The following is a 13,138-nucleotide window of genomic DNA, read 5'->3' as shown; positions in this document are numbered from 1 at the left end:
GAACACCGTGCAAACAGCAGAAAGAGATTTCCAGTAAACACGAGTCAAACCCAACATGGATGAACAATACCCTTGAGCTCGATTCACCATTTTTTTGAGCAAATGGTCACATCAGGCAATCCACAAAGTGTGACGGTGGCAGTAAGAGGGAACACACTCCTCTGTTGAAAGCCCCAGAACTCTTTGGGCAGGAGAGAAACCTCCTTGGGAGGAAGCTGCTCTTACCTCGAACATACAGGTTCGCTGGGGCAGAATAACGGGTTCCTGCGCTGTTGGTTGCAACACATTCGTATTTGCCTTGGTCCGACTCCTCGCTGTTCTCTATTTGCAGAGCCCCTGTGCACAAACAAGATGACACAGACAATTCAGGTTATGGCAAACCTGGTAATTGAACAGACAACCTCAGAAAAGGAAGGCCGTGCCCCATGCTTTTTAAGTATCTTCCTGGATAAATATATTGTGATGTTGTTCCCTGGACCCACAGGGTACCAGCATACAGCCACAATGTACCCAGTCTGCTGTTAGAAGCTTGTGAAATCGATTATTGTTATTCTTTTTTTAATGCACAAGGAACCACTACTGATGCATTTCCAACCACCCAATTGCTTGTTTTCATTGCTGCAATAAAGGAAGAAAACATACACATACACACATATTAATTACAGCTTGGTATAGCACTCCCATCTAATAAGAGGACCTTTAATAAGCCTTTAATCAAAACAGCCAAACACAAAGCCCACTAACTGTAGCTGTTTGTTTCTTATCTGATGCACATAAAGCCTAGGAAATGCTCAACAAATTGCTACCTCCTTGCAGAAGCTGGCAGAGTCCCATCTCCCCACCCCTCCTCCCAGCCAATATCCCCTTTTGAGAAGAAAACACTTTGCCTTTCGTCAGCTTTCTCTCTGCCAGTGATCTCCTTGTCCTTTCAGATTGGATTATACTTGATATAAAACGATTAGAAACTCAGTTTAAGACATCAGATAAAGACACCAACACAATACACCCATTTTTCCAGCATGGTGCTGGCATGACAGCCAGCCTCCCTTCGTCCTAGCAGCTCCTCCAGCCTTGGGCCAGGAACATTTGCTTAGCCCAGCCTTCAGATTCCTCGGGACACGACCTGATCCTATCCCTGAAAGGCTGACACACTAGGGGCACATGAAATAATTGCAGTAATTGTCAGAGCACACACAGTAACAACTTACATGAGGAATCCGTGCAGTGACCATGCCAGGTGATGACGTTTTGCAGATGACTGCAAAACTGATTGCACCAAACTCCCCTACTGGGGCTCCATACACAGGCTGAAAGAGGGGGGTGAAGAGAAGGAAAGAAGCAGGACTCAATGACAACAAGCTGGCATGGCAGGAGCCTATGGCCAGCGCTCTGCCTGCTTCCCCCAGGCAGTACGGCAGCAATTCTTAAAGTGCCTCCAAGTGCCTGGAAGAAGGGAACTCTGCTCACAAGCCATATACCAACTAAAAGAGAACATTAACCCCTTTGCTTGTAAGGATTTGAACTCATTTCTGCCTGCCATGGTTCAAAACGGCCACTGAGAGCAGCACGGAGAATAGCTGGAGAAATTGCCTTCCCCTTCTTGCTGGTTCAAGCTGCAGAGGTCAAACTCAGTTTTTCATATCATCAGAACAGAAGAAAAACTAATGTGAATCAACCACTGCCACCTACATTATTTAGAAGGATAAATTGAGACTGTAGCATAAGTCTATATGTCATTGGGAAAAATGAACTTCCCTGAGTTCTGCCATATAATAAAAATGATGTACAGAGCCCTCCCTATTGTTGCATTAGTGCTGGAAACGAGGCTTCAGCTAGAAAGAGAAACCTGTTTGCAGGAGCCTTTCCACCTACTAACAAAAGCAGCTGCCAGCTTCCCCCAGCCCAGGCACTCTCTGGACACTCATAGTCCAAAGCCTACAGTGCTCTCCTGCTTAATTCAGGGAGAAGAGTGAATTTCTACATGTTGCCTGTGAAAAACATCTCCAAGCAGACAGAAGCATGACAGGCAGTGGAGCAGGAGGAAGCTTCCCAGCACTGACAAGATACAGAGAATCAAGAGAATCTAGAAACGGAAAAGACCTATTAGGTTATCTTGTGCATCCCTGGGGGCCAGGGCAGCATTGCTCCCTGTTGTAAATGTACTTGTGTTCTGTCCAATCCCATTTTAAATGCTCCGAGTGATAGGTCTTTCACCACTTCCTCAAGGAATTCATGCCACAGACTGGTTATGCTCTCTGTCAGGATGATTTTCCTGGAGCTCACCACATATTATCCCCTTCCTAATTTCTGCTCATTACTGTGGGCACACATGTGCTGCACAGTTCATTTTCTGTGCCCACATCGGGCTGGCAGGAATTGTACACTGCAAAACAAAACAAACTTTAAAAACAAAATGCGGATGTCATCACCCTGACCAACAGGCTCCTTCTGGGAAAGGCTGTAGCTCTCATCCCTGGGCTGAAAGCAGCTTCAGGAGCAGGCGGCAGTGCCTGCCAAGGAAAGAGCAAGACCCTCAGGTAACTGCAGGCAGACACCCTTTCAGCCATCGAATGCACATCACTGGTATTTATATCCTTTAAACATATGCAATCCTGTGATCACCATGCCTCTTAAATGCCAGTTAGTCATCCTATTCTTTATCTCTAGGGACCTTAACAGCAGTGCTGGAGGAAGAAGAGCAAAACATAAAGAAGATGAAGAAAATGAAGACAGAGCTGAGTTACATGAAATTATTGCCTGTCAGCTCTGCAGCCAGAGCAGACTGCTTTCTGGAATCATACTGTAAACGTGTAACATATAACTGTCTACAAATGCTCAGGGACATCAGGGAAGGGATTCTGGCTTTGTGTTGGTTGTGGCATGTCAGGAGTCAACCCAGAAAGCAGGAAGGAAACCTCTCAACTGAACCAGAAAAGAAGCAGTTAATGTGATAAAACATCATTAGACAAATATAAAGAGCACAGCTAACAGCACAAAGTGGAAGAATCACAGCACGCTGATGGCAGTAAGTGGGACTAAAGGGGTTGTTGTCTTGAAGAACAGCCTACAGCTGAGTGATGGATACAGGAGAGCACAGTGTGTCTCAGGGTACAGAGATTTCTGAACAAAGTTAAGAAGCTCAGACATGGCTAGGATCAGCAAACTGGAGACACTAAATGCATCTGAGCCTTGTAAAAAAGTCTGCAAGTGTAAAATGCTGCAGGCTGGTCATGTCATCCCTGAGAAGGGCAATAGCTTCACCTCTCACAGAATTCAAACCTAGGCTGGACAAGACATGAGGATCCACAGACAAGGAAGAACCGAATCCTGAGCAGCTCCTGTCTCTGTAGTTCATGGAAGCTACATCCAAAGACCTTCAACAGTGTACGGAAATCTTTGCTTTCAAGAATCGCAAAGGACTGGGGATGTAGAGACCTGATTTCTATTCCTAGCCCTGCCAGCATCTCATCTTACAATCCTCTGTGCCTCTGCCAACCAGGGCTAGGCAGGCTGATTTACTTTTATTCATTACTTGGGTTTTATGCTGTGCAAGTTGCTGAATAAGGTCTTGTTCACACAGGATGTCATAGCAGACTTCTTGTCTGGTCTCCTTGAGCGCTCGGGTGCCAGGTGCTTTCTCATTTGCCTGACGTGCAGTCAGATAGCACAGCTCCAGCAGATGCATGAGGACCAACTACCATCAGGATGCACACAGGTGTACGGAGAGCAGCAGAGAACAGAACAGTTTGTTAGAGAGCTTGTGGGGCTCTGCAGCGGTATGCACACATCAGAGCAAAACCTCTCCCTGCAGAACAGCACCCAACCTCCACAGCTCTCCAGCTGCAGCAGGGCCCAGCAGAAGAGGGCCAGCCATCCCTCACCGCGCTGTCACCTCACGTCAGTCTCACTTGTGGCTCAGATCTGTTCCCGATAATACATCTCAGCTTATCAGAGAGCTGTCCGCTCCCGAGGAAAACCCCTGGCTGCTCTCCAGTGCCAGGGAAAATGGTGACAAGGCAGAGCTTCCTGGGGCCGAGGGCAGGAGCAGGCTCTGTTGACTGACAACCATTCCTTGTAGGTCCTTTACTCCATGCCGCTATCTCTCTGCCAGTGCCAGTCTCCTCTCCCAGCTTTTTCTTTTGCTCTTTAAACTCGGGCACGACAGCATCCCCATTTGCAGCTCTCCGAGATACTTATCTATTCAAATATACTTGTGCTCAGGCAGAGTCATTAGTTGCAGTGACAGTGCTTAAAAGAAGCATTTAAAAAGTGCACTGCACAGAGCACGGGGAAGGCAGATCCTGATAAGGGCCACTTCTTGGCAGTGCTGGGTGCTGCTGCACCACGGAGGGCTTGTCACTCTCCTTTACGTGACAAAGCAAATGGAAAAGCTCCAAGCTGCCATACAAATTGATCTCTCTGAAATCCTGCTCCATAGCTCATCAAGAGCAGAACACAAACACCCAGAGAGCGCTGCACGGAGCAGCTCTGAGACACTGCTCTGCATCCTTGTAGTGGGAGCTCTGTCCTGGCAGCAGGAGCTGCCCTGTTACTCTAATGGGGTATTTGCTCAAGGGCAATGAATGACCTTTTGCCCCATTATAAAATTAGACATGGAATGAAAGGAGGCAGAGGAACCAGTCTGCTGTCACAGAAGCCCTTATGATGCAGGTGTTAATGAAGACAGCGGTGCAACCCGGGCCCTTAGCCTCAGGCAGCTGGGAACAGGCACAACATGCCTATCCTTCATGCTAGAGCACATGGCTATTCCAAACTGACACTGTCTGGCTATCCTGCAGCAGCATTCTTAGCCTTTCAGCCACTGCTCAGGGCTTCAATCTCCCTTCTGCTAAAAACTCCCTCCTCTAGAACAATCCTCCTAGTAAAATCCTGGGAGCTGCAGAGCAGAGCTGGAGCCAAGGCCAGCTGAGACAAGAACTCTAAGTGTGGACACAGTGGGAAAAGGGACAATATGAGAGCCCTGACAGCCAAGGGGCTGCAATGTGACACCCCGGCTACTGACCGAGACAACCAACATTTGCTTTGGGAGCTGTGAAAAGCTGAAGGACACCAAAACCACACAAGAGCCACTAATAATGAAAATAAGCATTTCCCATATTCATTCGTTGTCATTTGTAACAGCAGCACCTCCCAGCTGTTACAGAGGAATGAATGCACCACACCTCCACTAGCCATCAGCAGCACCAATTACACAACCAAACACACTACAGATGTATTTTTGTTGTTAGTGTTCACTATGCTCATTACGCCTGAGAGGCCGGTGATAGGCAGGCGAGGGACCTGTTCTGGATGGCAATGCTGGTGAGAAATCGCTCTCCTGTGCTCCAGAGGCAGCTGCTGATGGCACCTGACCACCGCCACTGAGCACGACTTGGGCAGAGGGAAGGAGAGAACCCAGTGTGCTCTGCAGCACATCGGTCTCCTTTTCAGATATAGGAGCTTCAGGATGCTCTGATCTCTCACCAGCAGGTAAAGGAGATCTCAGGGGACTCTGCATCAGAAGCAATGCTACAGCACTGTCAAACGCACAGTATTACCTGTGTATGTTTCTAAAGGGACATGAGTCAATCTGAAGCCTGACAGCCAGAAATGTGGCATGACAAACCTTTCCAGTGCTATCCCACCCAACCGCCTCTCTGACACAGTCTGCTCCACAAACGTATCTTCTTGTTTTTAAATTGTTTTCTTTTTTTGTGTGTGTGCGTGTCTAAAAAAGCTCAAGCAACGGGAAAAATTCTTTCACATACCAAGTGCAATCAAATGTACAAACACATGCTCAAAAAGACAGAAAAATTCTTTTAGTTTCCTCTAATCTCTCTGGATAGCTTTACGCTCCAGCTCTCAGGATGGCATAGGAATATTGGAGCTGTGTTTAGATCAGTTCACTCGGGACTGGAAAGGTTTAGCTGCAGCTACACAGAAGGTGGTGCGAGTGTTTACCTGGCTTCTCAGACAGACAGCTTCTGACACCCAAGTGAGCTGATCTAAAGTTAATTCAGACAGACCTCTGCTATGCTGACGTCTGCTGGGAAGAAATACTCTTATGTACAGGAACCTCAGTATTTCCTGTGGTGACAGCAAAGTAACAAATAAATCTGACTGCAGAGGGATAATGCCTGAGATGATGGTATTTCTTTACCTCCTCGTGTGCATCCGATCTAATGCCTGCTCAGTCCAGCACCCACCTGAAACACAACTGTGCTCTGCTGTCTCACAGCCTGGGGCAGGAAAATGCAGCCAGGTTTCACACACGGTTGAGCGAGCTGAATTCCAGAGAAATGCTAGAAACGAACACCTTATTTTCTGCTTTGAAAATAAGAAAGGAGCATAACGTGCTTAAACGTGGAGCTGCTGATACCATCGGTGGGTTACCTTAAGCAGTCAGCTATTGCCTAACGTGATGGGCGCCTGCCAGCTCTGCGTCTTCCTGATGAACAAATAGGGGTTTCAAGATTTAATTACTACCCGGGGCAGTCCCTAAGGGGTAAAGAGTTAAGCTACAAACTGAGACTTATGAATTATAGATGGCGGCTCCTCCCATTTCAGGGAAGCCAGAGATGTCTTGGACAGAAAGGACCAAATAAGTGCTGTGAAGATCAAACAAGACGGTTAGAAAAATCTCCTACAGTTTGGTGAGCGGTGCATGGAAGATGTTCGTAGATCATCCCCTTCCTAACCTCGTGCTGCTCCCTGCAAGTGGGTCCTCTGCTGCTGCGGCTCAAAGGCCTGGGTATCACCTGATCCTCCCAAAGGCTCTGCACACACGGCTCCCAGAGACACAGTCGCAGCAGCCATCAAATCAAAGCGAATCTGCCCTCCCACCCCCAACATCATTACCAAAAGGGTTCGTTAAGAGTCATTAGTTCACCCTTCCTTTCAGACCAAATGAATGGATTCCAAAGCATCCAACTTACCTTAATGAGGAACAAGAGTGCAGCTGGATATAGAACATGGCAGAACAGTCACTTCTACACAGACACAACCTCACCATCACAAAAGCACTTTCATCTAATCTGTCGTTATCTTTAGAAATTCAATGACCTCCGTTTTAAATAAAAGGCATTAGGCTGACAGAAATCCTCTGGGAAAAGCCAGAGAGCAGCACGTGGCTTCTGTTTGCTCTCACAGAAATGTCATCTTTGACATTCAAACAGGACACATATATTTTAAATAATGTCAAGAACATTCTCAAAATACCTCATCAGGACTCAAACGGAGGTGGGAAAGGGGGGTGTGTGTGGGGAAGTTATGTTTCATGAGATGGATGGTTCTGTTTCACAGAGATGCGCTCGGTTCCCAAGCAGGACGTATGGAGCATCCACGCGGTTCTGGTGCTGAGTCACTAATGTCATCAGACAGGGCGAGAGCGCGGGGAGGCCCCGGGACGGCCGCGCTGCATGCGGGCTGGGAGCGGGGAGCACTCGGCTACTTAGCATTCCATCTGTCATTTCGTTTTAGGATTTGCAATAGGAATAGGAGATGAAGAAATAGTTTAAGGAGATTGTAACAGCACAGCTGTCAATCGTGAGCGTTCCAAAGGGAGGAATGACAGATATGTAAGCCCATTCAAAGCAAAATAAGGTTTGCAGTCTTTTTCCCTGACCCAGATTTACTACAGAGGCAACTTAATGCAAATACACATCAAACGGCAATTCACATTTGCTCTAAAATCACTTAACGGGAGCTGAAAACATTAACCCCCAGCAACAGAACCAGTTCCAGAGTCAGATTATTAACTTCCAGCAGCGATTCAGGGAAAAGGGGAAGGAGAGGAGAAAAGGGGAGAACTGAACGAATGAGGTTGTGTCACTTTGTAGCGGTAGTCACTCTGTCGAGAAATCCAGGGGTCAGTCAACAGGGGTAACCAAACTCACAAGAGAACTCAGGAGGGCCTCAGCACGTAGCGCTGATTAACAGACTAAAGTTAATCTGAAGGGACAGCTTTGAGTGTTTAGCCTAGAAAAGACAACACTCCAATTGGAAAGTCATTACTGGTGCACACAGACTTTGAAAACTAGCCAGGGACTGTGCACACTGGGCTGTCAAACCATAGGTGGGTTTAATTAATGAAGGCTTAAAGCAGTCAGATGCGTTTCCGATTCATCTATTTAACCAAATTTTTGCGCTACAAAGCACTGCTGGCATTTCCACTCTGAATGGGAGGCTTGGGGCAGCGCTTCCCCACTCTGCTGCCACACTTGGAAGGCAAATATAGGCAATGCAAACAACATCCCAGAGCCAGATCTGCTCAAACTTTCAACAACTGATCTCCTTCTGATTACAGTTTCTTGCCTGTCAGCAGCAGCAGAAGAGAATTTGTTCTCTTGTGAAAATGTTACCTACTTACACCAAAGCAATTCACGTAACACAGCCCCCTCCCACTAGAAAGGAATCCCAGAGGCCACGACTGTGCGGGGAGCTCAGAGCCTTGCAGGAGCTGCAGGAGATGCCAACCCTCCCATGGCAGAGGCTGGGGACCGCTTTCCAGTTTGCAAACTTTCCATTGAATAACCCCCTTTCAACAGTGCAAAATCGCAATGGATGAGTCTACAAGAAGTCACGCTAAAAACCAACCAAAATAAACACACTAGTGGGAGAGTGCGGATGAGTGAGAGCGCTGGCGGAGTTAGGGCTGAGAGTAAAGCTGGAGATGAGCAACACTGGAGGAGAAGGGACAAGGCAGACAGGAGATGGAGTGACGTGACAACTGGAGGCACATTTCAGCATTCTTACCTCTGATCGGTGTACCACCTGGTGAGGTAATTTGAATGCAAATAAGATTAGAGAGAAGCATTAGTACAAAGAGGAAAGGAAGAAAATTATAACTAAAAAAGCAGAAAGTTTTTTTCAAGCTAGAATTTGTATTAGCGCGATAGGAATAAACAAAAAAGAAACTGATGTGCAGTAAAAGTCAGAGTGACACTCTCAAAGGGTTAGTAAAGCTCATCGCTTCCAGGAGTGCAGCACCCAGCCTCGCATCTCACCTCTGCTGCCACTGGGGACACGGCACGGGCTGAGTGCCGCTGCCGGCTGGCCTCACTGCTAGCATTCATTCCACCAGTGCTCAAGCAGTTGAGATGGAGGACACGTCGGGAGGATGGTGCGGTGCCCCTTCATTCCTTACAGAACAAGGAGTGCGTGGCCTGGGGCTGTGTGACGCGAGTGCTGGGCAGGAGGGGTGGCAAGCGCATGGCAGTGGGCACTAGGTGCAGTTTCGCTATGTTAGAATGACCAGTGGGACAAAATCTGCTTGCTTAAAGAAATTAAACTTGGGAGAGAGTGTAACAAATCAGTTTTGAGCTATTCTCCGCATTTGCCTAAAACTTGCATCGGGTCCCCTGCAGCAAAGAAATCGGTGTCATGCAGAATTAACTTTACACAGAGAATTATTTCTAAACGAAGTGGTTTCTGGTAACGTAACAACGGCACGCTAGCCTGATCTCTGTTGTTCCTGCCTGATTTGGATGCTAGCTGGAGGAAGGAATCCCACCCTCTTTATAAGGCACCAGAGATAATTTTACATGCTGTAATGAAAAGTATCTTATAAGGAGGGCTTCTCTAGGACTGAGGTTCAGTTATCCTATTGCAGTGATCTGTAAAGGTTTGTTTCTGAGGTCAATGTGTTTAGCAAGTGGAAGACCCACTGGTCAGTGTCTTGAGTTCAGTGCACGATCGATAATGATGCATGATTCACAGGGAGATGCTCCAGCTGGGCAAATTGGCAGGGAACCCTTCTGCTCCCTACTTTTGTCCCCTTGGTCTTATTTTGCACATATGAAGGCTGTTAGTATAAGGGAGAGATTCATGCAGATCGAATCCATAGGCAGTTCATGGTATGTGTTGGTTTTATGCAGATTTGTAAGATCTGAATACCAAGCACTTACCAAAGAAAACTGAGGAGTTTAAACAGACAGAAAAACAGGGTTAAACAGGACACAGTGTGTCAGATCATGTTCAGTGTATTGATTAATAAATACCAGTATGCATACAAGAGTGTCGTGTATCTCAGATTTACAGCTCATTCCATTATCCACAACAATGATCACCCAATGGGAAAGAAAGACAGAAAAGAATTTCTGTAAATACAAAGAAGCATATTTTAAGCATGTTTAACTTGCCTCTTAAAAAGTAATTACAATATTTATACTTATTCTCTGTCTTTCCTAACTACCCTTCCTTTAGGCAGAGTCCTTTCTCTAAGCAGGAGCAGCAATTCAAACTACTCATTTTAGCATTTTCCTCTGCCAAGATGACATTACCCCATCTTAACTTTATGTCTAGTTATATTTTCTGACGCATTCTATCCACACATCACTGAAGCATCAGGAAAGATCTGCAGTCACTGAAGCTGTGGGTAATCTCTCCCTTACAATAATAAATCTGCTGCTTATTTATCTATCTTAGTAACTATCACTGCCCTTGATGGAATACTTATACCCAGAGATACTTGCACAGAAAAGCACAGCCATGGAAAATGGGGTTATTTCTCTTTGCGTGTTTGGAAAGTTTGCCAAGGGTTATTTTTGTTCTGTTTGGTCTAGGGCCTCCCTCCACCCCCTTCCATCGTTCTCAGAATTAAGAAAAGCATCACCACAGTGTGTCACTTCCCACGGGAACTGTGCAATGACTTTGAGCACAAGCCCAAGGGGCAGAAAACAGGACTTCCTTCTCTCTCATCTGGCAGAAATGGGGTTTGTTGTTCTCTCCTAGAACTGAAAAGATTTGCAGCAAATCTTTAGATCTACTCCCTGCAGAGGCTAAACCCTTCCTCTAATATGCAATTGTCTACACAGAGATTTAGGAGCAACTGCATACTTGAAGCAGATTCCCTAACACGCAAGTGTGACCAGCTCGTTTTTCCTGCATTAAGTCCCAGTTCTCCCGGCCTCTGAATGTAAGCCAATCCTTGTGGGAGCAGCAGAGAGGCACATCATATTCGGTGCACTGTTTGTTCTGGGTCTCTCTCACCTTTGCAAAGTTAAGATGTTCAGTCTTTGTGCAGAGGACACTGTTAGGGGGAGTGAACGAGGTTTTTCTGTTGGTCTCTGAATTTCCTCTTCTAGAAGGAATCAAAGTTCTTATTCTCCCTTCACATCACATGACAACCCATCTCTGACTACTGTCGTTTCAGGGTGTCTCTCACAAGGACCGGATCACAGCACGTAGGCCACAGAGAGCCTGCCAAGTCTGTCAAGTGACAGAGGTGCCATCACATGAACCATTATTGAAGCCGTCTTGTGCCCTGTGATCTCGAGGTTACTTTATACAAAGGGCACCTCAAGATCAAACTTCAAAGCCTAGGGTGATTTGAGGGCACATGGGGTGAGTAACACCTCATACAATCACTTCAGCAGGAATAAATGCTGATCCCGATGTACTGGAAGTGAGCAGCCAAGCAGCCAAAGCAAGGAAAAACATAGGATGACGTTGGAAAATTCCCTGGGATTACTTGTATCAGTATTTCCGGCGCAGAGGAGACTTTGCTGGAGAAAGCACTTCACTTTGCTGACATCAACTCTTCCCAGACAAACCATTTCATTATAGGAAACTATTTTATCCCTATCAAAAAAAATCAAAGCAACGTCAAAGAGAGAAATCAAAGCTCTTGCTGGCCACAACTAGGCATTAGGGTAATGCAAACGTGAATCTTGATTGCAATGGCAAGACTGTGTGAATCACACTGCCGCTGTGTGGGCCTCAGACACAAAAAACCTAGACGTGCAGTACAGGTTCTTCAAGCACATAAAACTTCAACTATCAGTTGATTGGCCATGATACTGTTTCAGCCTTTATCCAGTTAGTCCATTCTCTGAGTGAGCATCCATCCCCTGTGTGGGTTTCCTGATCTTTTCTTGGATAAAACTATCCAATGTCCATTCTTTTGGGCTATTCTTATAGTCATTGTCTTAGGTTGTTGCTTATCTCTTGTTTGGACTTGAAGTTGTACCTTGCCAGGAGTTGAATGCCTTTTGCTGGGGCCTGAATGCTGGCTATCAGCAGTGGAGCAGGATAGAGCAGTCACCATCCACGCTGCCGTTTCACAGGCACCACCTCTTTCTGCGGGTTCGCTCCCGCCTGTGTTGGGTATGTTTTTGGTTTCCACGTAAGTAATGCTTCTTCCCACGGGACCAAGACTAAAATGAAAATGCTTGCTGGAAACTACGAGCATAAATGCAGTGAGGTGATCTGGTGGGCAGCTTCCCACTGCTTCTTCGTTAGAGGCACCCACACTTTCCCAGGCAGTGAATGAAGTCACCTGCAGAGTCCTCTCTGATACTTCACTGGCAGTTAATTGCCTGAAAGCCACAATAGGGTCTACAGCACGGTTCTGTAACTCAGTTAATTGACGGTGATTAAAAAAGAATGATGCTTGTTGTAACAACAAATTCTCTAATAGATGCAAGATGGCAATGCTCCCTGAATTTCTGGAATTTCTGCACATGGCAAAGATATCTGTTTGTTAACGGTCAGGATATTTATTTATTCTAATTTGACATTTTGTTCAGAAGCTTTCTGAAGAACAAGATGGAAGAATAATTCATGTATGAAACTCACTGGAAGTATTCAAGAGTTTTGTGAGTGTGAACACCACCACAGTAGCTTTGAAGTCTTTAGGAGCTTGTGAACCAAGAATCCTTATGGAATAGCTGTGAAGCCTCAGTACAATCTGGTCTGTATTGAGACAGTTTCTGCCACATCATGAACTAATTTTAAAACATGGTTGGAGGTACAGTACTGACCCGTGAAGGCCAGAACCTCTTATGGGCATTATTTGCTACTACAGTCCCCTGATCGTTTTAAAATCAGTTCAGCCAAACAGGTTTTAAAATGAACTTGTGTGCTGGGGAGGTTTCCCAGCCCAGAGCTGGCCTCAGATTCTGTGTCAGTGGCTGAGAAGCAATGACCAAAGCTAAGCACCCTTGGCAAGAACAGGGAGTTGTCCTGAGTCACTGCATTTGCAGAAAAGCAGCTTCTCAACAAGAGGTGGGAAGTACTAACAAGATGAGCAAGGGAGAATTTTGCTACAACCAGCATGAGTCAGAGACATTGCCTTTGCCTTGATCTGTGATAACAGAGATGAAAATCTGTGTTTATTTGTGTTCTCATCTCTAGAGCA

General features: G+C 46.2%; 1 protein-coding gene across 9 annotated transcripts in view; it reads right to left on the bottom strand.

Annotated features, from left to right (window-relative positions):
* The window catches only part of PTPRF (protein tyrosine phosphatase receptor type F), a 343,189-nt gene that overhangs the window by 77,285 nt on the left and 252,766 nt on the right, over positions 1-13,138 (bottom strand). For all 9 annotated transcript variants that reach the window (XM_085231921.1, XM_085231920.1, XM_085231924.1 and 6 more), the window contains exon 7: positions 226-336. In XM_085231921.1, coding sequence (XP_085088047.1) covers positions 226-336 — 111 coding nt within the window. The remainder of the gene's footprint in view (positions 1-225; positions 337-13,138) is intronic.

Source organism: Meleagris gallopavo, chromosome 10 (assembly GCF_905368555.1).
Source record: "Meleagris gallopavo chromosome 10, MGAL_WU_HG_1.1, whole genome shotgun sequence".
NCBI lineage: Eukaryota > Metazoa > Chordata > Aves > Galliformes > Phasianidae > Meleagris > Meleagris gallopavo.
This window is presented reverse-complemented; position numbering and strand designations above follow the sequence as displayed.